This window comes from Hyperolius riggenbachi, chromosome 2, assembly GCF_040937935.1.
Source record: "Hyperolius riggenbachi isolate aHypRig1 chromosome 2, aHypRig1.pri, whole genome shotgun sequence".
Lineage (NCBI taxonomy): Eukaryota > Metazoa > Chordata > Amphibia > Anura > Hyperoliidae > Hyperolius > Hyperolius riggenbachi.
In genome coordinates, this window is record NC_090647.1 from 495078781 (window position 1) to 495091265 (window position 12485).

The following is a 12485-nucleotide window of genomic DNA, read 5'->3' on the forward strand; positions in this document are numbered from 1 at the left end:
CTCTACTACATGGGTGCGATGCGCTTGTGCAGTAGAGCAGACATGATCGGGCTGGGCTATTTCCCCTTGGGCCCGATCGGAAAGCTGCTACTGCGGCTACAATTCAGATATTTGCCTCCCTCAATATAGTAAAAAGAAAGCAAAAATCTTCAGACCTGACTGGGCTCCTGATCACATGATAAAGCAAATTTGATGGTATGACAAGATGCACGCTGAGATATTTACACAGAAGAGGCTGCAGTCAGTTCTACCTGCTCTCTACTTCTATAAGAAGATTGAAAACAGTGCTCATTTAACAAGCTGATCACTTCAACATGGTATTTTTTGCATTTGGGACAGAGACAGGGCCGGCCTTAGGTTTCACAGCGCCCTGAGCGTAACCAGATTTTGGTGCCCCCCCCACCACATTCATCCTCTTCGCGTGTGAGTGCACCACACACATACACTAATGGGGGGGGGGGGGGGGATGGCGGGGGGATCTGCTGCCTAAATACACTAAAAGGGGATGTGCGACTGCAAGACTAGTAGCCTAAGCCTATATACACTAAAGGGGGGATCTGCCTACATATACAAGACCAGATCCCCCCCTTAGTGTATATGGGCTTAGGCTACTAGTCTTGCAGTCGCAGATCCCCTTATAGTGTATTTAAGCAGCAGATCCCCCCCCCCCCCCTTAGTGTAAGTGTCCAGCTACAGATCCCCCCCAGTATAGGTTAGCCAGATGAGTGCCCACAGTATAGGTAGCCAGTATACTTGTCCCAGCTATAGGTTAGATAGGTAGGTGCCCCCAGTACAGGTTAGATAGGTAGCTGCCCCCAGTGTATAGGTTAGATAGGTAGGTACCTGCAATATTGGTTAGATAGGTAGCTGCCCCAGTATAGATTAGATAGGTAGATGCCTCCAGTATAGATTAGATAGGTAGCTGCCCCCAGTATAGATTAGATAGGTAGATGCCTCCAGTATAGATTAGATAGGTAGCTGCCCCCAGTATAGATTAGATAGGTAGCTGCCCCCAGTATAGATTAGTTAGGTAGCTACCCCCAGCATAGGTTAGATAGGTAGCTGCCCCCAGTATAGATTAGATAGGTAGGTGCCCCCAGTATCGGTTAGATAGGTAGCTGCCCCCAGTATAGGTTAGATCGGTAGCTGCCCCCAGTATAGGTTAGATCGGTAGCTGCCCCCAGTATAGGTTAGATAGGTAGCTGCCCCCAGTATAGGTTAGATAGGTAGGTGCCCCCAGTATTGGCTAGATAGGTAGGTGCCCCCAGTGTAGATTAGATAGGTAGCTGCCCCCCAGTATAGATTAGGTAGGTAGGTAGGTAGGTAGGTAGCCCCCCCCCATAGAGGAGGGGGGAGCCGCGGGGAGGGCAGCCCGACCTCTCCCTCCCTTCCTCTCCGGGCACCCTCCGTGCTCCCCCCCTCCGATCCGATGCAGACTGCTAAGGGAACAACTCACCTTCCTGGTTCCGATCGCCGGCTCCTCTCACTTGCTGCTGGTCGCCTCTTCTACATAGCCGCTGATGCACAATAAACTTCCTGTTAAGCAGGAAGTTTATTGTGCATCAGCGGCTATGTAGAAGAGGCGACCAGCAGCAAGTGAGAGGAGCCAGCGATCGGAACCAGGAAGGTGAGTTGTTCCCTTAGCAGTCTGCATCGGATCGGAGGGGGGGGAGCACGGAGGGTGCCCGGAGAGGAAGGAAGGGAGAGGTCGGGCTGCCCTCCCCGCGGCTCCCCCCTCCATCACGGCGGCCACACGGGCATGTTTGCCCCATCACCCCCAGCAGCGCACCAGGGGGCGGAGCGAGACGGACCCTGCAGTTGCGGCCAGGTCAGGTGGCACGAGCGCCCCCTGGAAGCCGGCGCCCTGAGCGATCGCACCGGTCGCTCAGGTCAAAGGCCGGCCCTGGACAGAGAGTGCCTATATTAAACATAAGGTATCAGTTAAAGTGGATCCGAGATAAACTTTTACTCATTGCCTAATTGTGTTCCTTTCATATTGTTTATAAGGCATTCCTCAAACCAAATGCCTTTGTTTTTGTTTTAATACTCTTAATTCCCTATAAACTAAACAAGCCTCGCCCACGGCTTTTCAGAGTGCCTTGGCATTTTCACACAGTAGCAAGGGCTTATAGGAGCTCAGTTTGGGCAGGAAGAAGGGGAGGTATTACTAGCCAGAGATTGCAGAGGCAGAGGGGGGGGGGGGGGGGGGGAGGAGGGGGAATTAGGTTTTCACAGGATGAGTGCTGGAGATGCAGATCAGTTTGCCTGTGTAATGTTTACAAACATGGCTGCTGTCATTGTATCACAGGAAGAAACAATCATATTATCTAAACTTTAGATAAGATAGACAAATTACTTGTTATAGTTTTTCATCTCGCATCCGCTTTAAGGGAGGTTCCCTATAAGATTAGGTTCACAATACGCCAGATGCACAATAATGCGTTCACAAGACATCCAGTGCGGATATGCTCTGCCTGTCCCCTCATTTCCCACGACTTGTACATCATGTCTGGTCAGCCACCAGGGACTAGCACCACAACACCGATTGACTGGGTGGTGAATTAATGATAATCCTCCCTAGAGGAAGTATTCTTACTGGTCTGTATCAATCCAATAGGGGAGTCCAAGCAGAATGGTTCTGCTGGTGCTCCCATCGGTACTGTAACGCCTTTCCCCAGCGGCAATGCAAGCGTTGACAGATGAAGGCAGAAGGTGACAGGGCTAAAGGGGACAATAGAGATACATTTCACAGTTGGTAATGCTAAAGACTCATCACAACCTACCAAAGATTGTACCAGGGTATGTAATTTTATGAGCACAACTATATGAAAAGGGTAGCAAGCCCAATATCAAATGTCCATGTACGATAGGCTTTATATTTTATGGGCCCCCCCCCCCAAAAAAAAAAAAAAACACATCTCACCTAGTGCTTTTCTGCTTTACGCATTTCTGGGGTTCTTTCTTTCTTATAGTTTTATCTTCAAACTTTAGAGAAATGAAAAGAGAAATAAGAATATGCAACAGGAATACTAAAGAAAAATAAAATAAAGCAGCACATGAAAGGTTATCACAAACCTATCTAGCTACATAGGATTCACAGCATGAAGATGAAACAATTAGACATCATGGAAAAAAGCATTTGGAAGACAAATACAAATCAAGCATGGCTCCTGATGTGTGCAGCTATTTTGTGGAGTTTGCAGACAGTATTCAGCACTATTTAAAGAGAACCTTAACTGAAAATTAAAAAACACACAGGTCATACTTCCTGTGTAATATACTTTTCAATCTCTTTCTCCTCTTCTGCGTCCTTTTTGTCCACTGTGAACAATGGAATTCTCTGTCGTCCATTTTGAAAATGGCCATTACCCCATAACAGCTTCCTGGTCAGCATACTGTTAAACTAATATCGCTCACTTGAGCCATAGGTAAAAATGGACATTCCCTTGCACATTCAGTTGTAATTGACAGCAGCTGATATACAAATGAAAGCAACTGGTATATTTCAGTTCTGACAAGATCTTGTTAGAACTGGAAGAGATCACTGTGAGAAGAAAATGGTGAGCTACAGCATTTGTTTATTTTAAATACTTTTACTCAGTTCAGGTTCCCTTTAAGTCCACTGTTGATGAGCATTTTGCTCTGTGGTCACTGTTTAGCGTGGTAAAAACCACACACAAAGCCACTGGACACTTGTGTTGCACATTCACTTTTAGGGTGTCCAACAAACCCCACCTCAGTCTTTAATTACAGTTCATAGGTGTGTCAGACAGATGGGCCTGCTTTATGTTTCCATGTTGAAAGACCACAATATCCCTGTCCTTAGGAGAAATGCGCCTTATCAAATAATCAGGTACATTTTAGACATGTTCTACAAATGTAGATCAAGTTAAAACACATGCAAATAGAGCTAAAGTCAGTGTCCTTTTGCGTGGACTTTCTAGTCCAACCTTGCGGTCCACAACCTAATCACAGCACAACTGTCAATCTGGTAGTTTGTGGAAATCAGAAGGAGCAAGGGCTCCAAGTCAGAAGACGAGGCCTACATCACCAGCATGCATCGCAGCGTGCACACTGGCCACTCCCGCTGGGAACTACAATGCTGGCAGGAGCTGCGGTTGGCTTGAGAAGATGGACAATCCCAAATGGGCCAGATGATCAGCACTCGTAGGTAAGCAATAGTGCTCCCTGCCCCCCCGTGGCGCACACACACACACACACACACACACACACACACACCATTACAAACCTCTCTTATGGGAGGTTCACAATGGCAGGCTTCTGAAGCAGCCTGGAGGTCAGCAGAACAGTGCTGGAGCGGATAGACTTCTAGGCACTGGAAGAAGCCCGGGGTAAGTAAAGCTTCACTTCTTTATTTCAGCTCATGTATTCTTTAAAGTGTACCCAAGATGGGAATATATGCCATATTTATACTTCCCTGGGGCTTCCTCCAGCCTCATGAGGTGTGTGGGGGCTCCCTTGCTATCCTATCCTGTCACTCCCATTATCAGCTAATCCTCCCCGGTAATCTGGCCAAACACACGGTCAGAGCGTCGCAGCTGCGGGGGTGCACAGGTGGACCTGCCATGCATGCACAGAAGAGCGCAGCCAGTCGGATTACCGGGGAGGATTAAAAGACAACTGCGTTATAGGAGAGGACGGCGAGGGAGCCCACACACCTCATGGGGCTGGAGGAGGCCCCAGGCAAGTATAAATATGTTCAGTAATACCCTCTTAGGTTTCCTTTAATACCTTTTACCATTATTCCACCTCCATTGGAAAACTACAGTCAAGGGTAAACACTATAAGTACTTCAATATAAAATATGAAATCAAGAGCAGCCACTCTACAGATTAATATATAGCAGACTTACCTCACACTTTACTTCCCTGAGGAATCGTATATTACTATTTGGGATATTAGTCCGCTGCAGTCAGGAGTCAGACAGGTGTACTTTAGGAAATCCTATGGAAATCAGAAGAAAAGCATTTGCATTTACAATTTCATTCTGTTGAGGTCAGAGGCTGCAAAGATGGGCAGAGTGAATGAGTGTGGCAGCTGCGTTCATAACAGATTGCAAAGGGCGGAGTCTTGTTACAGGAAGTCCAGAAAGGATGGCGTTGCACTAGTCAAGAGAGGAGATGACCAGAGCATGGACCAGGAGCTTGGAAATGTCAGGGGATGGGTAGGGGAATTTTTTTTTAAAGCTCCCCTATGTTGTCCAGGATCTGACATATCAATTTTATTTTCCACAGTTTTCAGGATTTCGTATACGTCAACTGCTCTTGTTAAATCACAATCTGATTTTGTTTTTACAGAGTGCAGGAATGCAGGACTTTGCTGAATTAATCGCAAAGCATAACCATAAAACACCTTCAATGAATTTACTAGTGTAAACTAGTGTTAAAAAAAGCAGGGTTCCCCCCCCCCCGCCCAAAGCTGAACATAAAACATGAGCGTGAACCATATGTTATAAAAATGTGAAAAACCTGCACCTTACCTTGTCATTCTTATCAGCATACACTGCGGCCTTCATCTTCTTCCAACAACATACATGATATTCAATTATACAGCAGTGGCAACATGTCAAACGGATAAAGCCCTGTATGCCAAGAGAAGAGACTTAGGGTAACCAAAAGACACGTACACAAAACTTAAAAAAACTACAGAGAGCTGCAGTGTGATGTGTAAAGTTGCCATCCCTATGGCAGGCAAGAGCATATAACGGCTAAATGATGATCTGTGAATTGAGGGCCTGTAACGTTTTATTTTTTAAAACATGCATAATGAATACATGGAAATACACTGCCCTTAGGGCTCAGACACACTATAAACGCTTTCTGAGCAAAGCGCTTATATAGTGTGTCTGAGCCCTTACTCTGAATGTTGCTGTTCACACTGAAGGCCTGGTACACCAAGTTTCAGTAAACTTCAAACACAAAAAAAAACAAAAAAGGTTTACCACTCAAATCTCTAAATCGTAAAACTTTCAATATTAAGAAATCTGAAACTGTTCTAGCTAAAGTGTTTTTGACAGTCTTTTTCAAAGTGAAAAAAGAAAAAAAAAACAATGGCCGTTTATCAAGCAATCTTCATAATGAATGAGTTTTGCTGTCAGTTGAAGCAGTTTGTTTCATTTGTTGTATTCGGTACGGTTCCATACATGAATGGTGCAGCACTGCACCATTTAACACCACTTATGGCATCACGTTACTATGCAGTCTTTTGGCACACTGATTGCGCATGATCTAGGAAATTCTGTTGTGCTATCAGCATGCATCTCATCAACTCAAAGTCTGATATTATACTTTACAGGAGTCACAGTGTAATAACGCCAGTTAGCAGCAGCCATAGCTTACCTTGAAATCGGGGTCTGTAAAATATATCTGTATTTTGGGAAAACTCAAGCACTGCTCATAGCGGCAAATGGCATCAGGTTTAGGTGGGAATAAACATTCCTCAATGCAGTTATCTAAGAGAACCTGGAAGGAAGAGAAAACACAAACATAAAATCAACAAGTCGCGGCTTTAGGCCTATGTTTTCAGATGATTTATTGAGGTTCTTACAGATTAAATTTACAGATTTAAATTGCAGTACATTTCTATCAGGCAGTCCAAGCATTAATGGTCACAGTATTGTGAATAGTTGAGCAGGAGCTCTCTGCCAGTGCAACCTACTCCATGGTCTTCCGGTCACACCCCCTGGCCACACAGTATCGTAGTGCAGGATAAAAGTTAATGGAGCTATTGATAGATTTCCCATATAGTCTGATATATTCTAGGTGAATTATTGATCACAACTCCTCAATCATATTCTAAACAGAGTAACTAATTATTTGTGGAGTCATGTTGCTATTGACCTTTGTATACCTAGTTTTATGTGGGAGTTCATGTTGCCGATTTTATTTGCCCACACACATTCTATACCTATCTGTCCTATGCTTCACATTAGACCCCCCCACAACCATTACTCACATACCTGTCCCCACCAATCAGTATACAGTAGATTGCCTTGTAGGAATAAAATCAAAGAATGTCACATATACTGCATTATAAAAAACACCCTAATTAAAGAGTAACTGTTAGGCATAAAATACTAAATCAATTCTCTTTTGCAGGCTATTAAATTGATAAAAAGGTTGCTAACAAGGCAATTCAAAAGTTTTAACCAATCCTATTTATTCCCCAATTAGATTTTCTTTCCCCATGCCCCCAGGCTCCAACTGCGTACGCAGACGCAAAAGAGAAGTGACATGCATGCGGAATCAGCCAGATTAGCTGAAGCCTCTGTCACTCACCTCTCTCTTATTGGCCGCCTGGTCTTCCCCTCTCTGTGAAGTCGCAGCAGCAGCTAGGGCGCAAGGAGGGGGAGGGGGGGGGGGGGACAGAGGCTGTCTCCTATCAACGTCCTCGGCCCCCCTCCTCCAGTGACATGCCCCCCCCCCCCCGTCTCCGCTCTCCTGCTGCCGCCACATTCCCCCGTGCTGCACATAGGGGAAGGATAAAGGGGGTGCACACAAACTCACCTACTAATGGTTCCAGGCTCTGCAGTTCCCTTCTATTCTCTCTGCACTACCACCAGCGGTAGTGCAGAGAATAGATGGGAACGGCAGAGCTTGGATCCATTAGTAGGAGAGTCTGTTCCAGCCGCATTTATCCTCCCCGCTGTGCTCAAAATCAGTGCGGGGAGGAGGGGGATCGTTGGGAACAAGATGGCCACTGCCAGGAGGATAGTCTTGCAAATACATTGAAAAATAAATGGCATCCAATACATGGACAGTGCAAAACATTTTTTATGTAAGTAGAGCAAGTATTTATCTACTTACCTATGTGTGTTTGGTTTTTAAAGCGACTAACAAAATGTCATCCTGTTTTCTACCATCCTACAAGTTCCTAAACCTATTCTAATGTGCTCTAGCTTACTGCAGCACTTTCTACTATCACCATCTCTGTAATAAATCAATGTATCTTTCCCCTGTCGGACTTGTCGCCCTGTGTCTGGAAGGCTGCCAACTCTTAAGTGTGATCTGCTATGCACGCCCCCCTCTAGGCCCCTCTATGCACACTCCTTTGTGTGTGTGTTATTCATAAGCCAGCAGCGTCACTGCTCTCTGAGAGAAGAGAGCTGGATAAAAATCCTCCTCTGTTAGGCTGTGAAAGGAGCTGGCCGACACATACTGAGGAATTAGACACGGGCAGAGCTGTCTGCAGGAAGAAACAATCAGCCTCACAGCCTGTCACTATTCAGTGCATGAGAGCTGCAGGGGACAGAAGGTAAACACACAAATAATTATCTTTTGAGATTCAAAAGGAAGGCTGTATACAGCCTGCTTGTGTATGGATGTATTTTCTATGTGTGGACATACTGTACATCAACCTACTTCCTGTTTTGGTGGCCATTTTGTTTGTTTATAAACAAACTTTTAAAAACTGTTTTTGACTACTTTTAATGCAGCGGGGAGCAGCGAAAAGATGTCCCCTAATGCACTGGTATGTATACCTGTGTGCGATTTTAACAATACAGATTATCTTTAAGCACACCAACACTTCATAGGTTTAAGCTCTGTACATCCCAAGTACAATCACAAACCTCTAAAGCTTCTTGTCTGGTCTCCTCAATGATGATGGATGTTGTAGGCCAATTCAATAGTCCTGGATGCATCTTATGTTTCAGCATAGTCTTAGACTTCACATACTGGCCTAAGGCATCAGAAAACCTGGAAGAACCAATCAGTTACAGATGAGAGAAAAAAAACATGTTCCTTTGTCTTCTAAGTACAAAACAAAATTACTCTGTGTCAGAAAGACGTGTGAACACTCGTCCATCTCCTCATGGGGGATTCTTTGGGGTTTCTTTATTACTGAACAGAGGTTACTAACTCAGACAAACTGTTAAAAATAGTGTGCAAGCGAGGAGGGAGGCTAGTCAACATATTTGTATTGATCCTTTCTATATAGTATTTTTCTAAAGAATAACGGAAATACTAAGAATTCAACATGAGCTTACAGTACCGCCTACAGTAAGCAAAAGCAACATAGGAGAAAAGTAACTGTACTTCTTACGAGTATGCATACACATGTATTGCTTATTATAAAGCTTATTTTTCAAGCTAGTGGTCCTGTGCACCACTGAAACGCAGCAGACCAAGTTTCCAACCCAATTCCATGCTGCATACATTTGTATAAAATGAACGTAACATTTGCATGAACTTTAAATTCAAGGACCTCAACGACCATTTCCACTGCAGCATTGCACACATCACTAGATAGTCATCTAAATAAATGCATATGAAATGAGTGGCCGAAATGAAGCTTCAAAGCCTCGCACTAAACTAACAAAACTTAAAGGGAACTCATTAGCAATCAGAATGAAAAAGGAATATAAACAGTGGTCAGAAGTAATGAGCTGAACTGAGTACCAGCTTCATAGGAGAACTGCAAAAACAGCTTACTTCCTGTCTAAATTTAGTTTGTGGCAGGTCAATTGGGTGTCATGAAATGAAACCGCTTGCTTCCTGTCTAGATTCGCTTGAAGGAAAGTCGATCTGAACTCCCAAAGAAGGAGGTTCTAAAGTGGCCAGCAGAGGTGATCAAGAAGATGGTAACAAAGAACAATTACAGAAAAGACAGACAAAGGGGAACAGAAACAGTTTTTTTTCCTGTAGCTGCAGAGTTCATCGCCCACCTCGTTGAGCTCTAACAAGAGAAGGGCAGACACTTGTGTCCATTATGCTGGCTCGACATTATTAAGACTTGTACTTCACAGGAAGTAGAATTTCAAGTTCTTACTTTCCAAACAGGAAACAAGACAGTAGAACCGTCTTGCAACTGTAGTGACATGTATATACAGAATACATAGTAAATGTTTTTAAGACAAGAAGCACTAGTTTTTAAAGCTTACCGGTTTTGCTTATAGTAAACATTGCCGATCCCATAGAAAGCAAGACAGTTGAACTTCTCCTTGGAGTGTTCCTGGATTATTTCCTTGAACTGCTTTTCAGCTCTCTCCAATTCCTGACAATACAAAATCAAAAGCATAACTATGCTTTTGCTCAACACTTCTATATGCATTATGTCCAGCAATGTATTTATATACTCCTTTTTCTAAGCAGGCGTCTCCAAAAGGGGAGAGGGGCTAACAGGTGATCTACCAACAAACTTATGAGAAAAACTATTGTATCTATATAGTCTTTAGGTGGCCACACACCATACAATTAAATGATCCAATTTTTCACCAATTCAATCATTTCGATCGGTTGTCCCGAAAAATCAAGAGCCTTTGTTTTCGTTCAATAAATCCGATCGAATTTCCCTTTTTTTTCTTCAATTTTTGGAGATTGGACATGTTGGAAATTTCAGACCAACTTTATCAAGAATGGTATGGTGTGTGATGGATTGTCAATTACTTGATGTACAGTTCCAATCAATTTTACTGGGCTTTCAATTTTATTCATGCTTGGAGAAAAATTGAACGTGTGTGTGGTACATTGGTCAGATTTTTTAATTGTTACAGTCAGAAACATTGATTGCTATTCTTGAATTGAACAGATAGCTAAAAAAATGTTATGGTGTGTGGCCACCTTTAGGCTGGGTTCACAAAAAATATGTACAGTTCCATTCCAGCCCTGTTGGTTTTATCAGTTTTCTATGGCTGGGTTCACACATAAGCCCTCTAACACTGAAAATCAGATATGTTTCAACTGATCAATTGTCCCATAGCAGAGCACCGTGAAAAGCTGTCAGATAAAATGCATATAATGTGAACTAACCCATAGGGAAACATGGACACTGGACTGCATGTCAGTTGTCCGTTCAGTTATAACTGACAGCAAATCACAGTGTGAATGGACCCTAAATCCGTACAGTTCTGTTCCAGTCCTGTCCGTTTTGTATCAGTTTTAACTGACAGGAATGGAGCTGTACACTTCTATGTGTAAACCTAGCCATAGAAAACGGATACAAAACGGACAAGACTAGAACGGAACTGTACAGATTTAGGGTCCATTCACACTGGTCTTCAGAACATGACAGCAGTTTTTAAATGTTCGTTACGGTGCCATACAGAGAAATCTTTAACGTTTCAAAATTGTATCTATTTACAGCAAAGCACAAAAAAATAGAACATTAACTCGTGTCAAGTAGAACTGGAACTATACATACATCTCGTACATAACTTCAGGTACCATTTACATGCGCAGGTTCCCTCCTGTTTTTGAAGCCAGTGTTCTCCCCAGGCTTTTTTAGCCGGGTGCAGAATTGTGCAGAGAAGTGCTGGCCCTGTATTCTCTCATATTGCCCCACCCGGCTACTTTTTCATGCCACCCGGCTGGAAACAATTTCTGGAGAGTACACTGGAAACCATTCTCTCATCATCACTTATATTTCTCTCATTATGCATTTTCAATCATTGAGCTCTCCCAATCTCAATTTAACATGAAAGGTTTTTGGTTGCTTCATAGGATAATGTGCAGAGCATTCAATTTCATCACCGTGATGGAATGTTTTTCCCCCCCTTTCCTTTTTAAAACCAAGAGCTGATCTGCTCTTTAAAGTGTACCGGAGACAACATTAATGGCAGCATTTAGACGTCCTCCAGCCCCTTGTGGAACGTGGGCTCCCTCGCTACTCTGGTCGTCTGCTGGCCGGCACGGCTCAGTTGCGTTGCACACCCCACGATGGAGGCACAAGTGGCCGGCCCACACATGCGCAGTACAACATGACTAAACCAACTCAGGAAACACTGGGTCGGTTAGCTGATGAGTGGAGCAGTCAGGGAATATGGCGAGGGAGCCCACGATCCACAACGGGCTAGAGAAAGCCCCAGGTAAGTATAAATGCTGCCATTAAATGTTTTGGATTGAGCAGGACAGCCATAAAATTAATATTCTATTTACCCACTGCTCTGTGTTTATTATGCAGCCTTACCCTGCTTTGCAAGCATTCCAATCTAATCAGAAAGGTTTCTGCTGTAATAAATCTTATCTCAGTCAGAATGGCTCAATTTGGTACATTGCCGATGAGAAGGAAGCTGGTCATCACCCCTCTCACATTTCTGCTCCTCACTGATTGGCTGAGGGCAGTTCAGTGTGAAGCTGCTGAAATCTGATCTATGCTGTGCTCACACGTTTATAAAGCAAGCTAAATATGACAGTGCAGTTTAAAGAGGTTTAAAAAGGGAGGAAAATACATCAGGATTGGTTTCAGTCAGAAGTAGTCACAATGGAAAATGCCAGGAAAAGTTCTCTTTAATTACTACGGGTAATCCTCGGGTTACGGACACCCGACTTATGAACGACCCGCCGATACGAACAGCCCGATCCTGTCGCGATGACATTTTTCCGCGTGGGGGGGAAGTTTGAAGAAGCGGCTTCTAACTTCCAAGTGCCGGCGTATGCAGCAACAGCTTTAGACTCCCCTCCGAACCAGTCCAACGCTGTCTGTCCTCCACTCGCCGCATCCAGCTCCCTCTAGCTGCGTACAGCACC

General features: G+C 44.0%; 1 protein-coding gene across 1 annotated transcript in view; it reads right to left on the reverse strand.

The window, feature by feature from the left end:
- Positions 1-12485, reverse strand: part of TTC3 (tetratricopeptide repeat domain 3) — a 155620-nt gene that overhangs the window by 49484 nt on the left and 93651 nt on the right. The window contains 7 exon segments of the mRNA XM_068270424.1: positions 2924-2985; positions 4874-4893; positions 4896-4965; positions 5501-5602; positions 6360-6482; positions 8591-8717; positions 9902-10014. Of these exon segments, the coding sequence (XP_068126525.1) occupies positions 2924-2985; positions 4874-4893; positions 4896-4965; positions 5501-5602; positions 6360-6482; positions 8591-8717; positions 9902-10014 (617 nt within the window).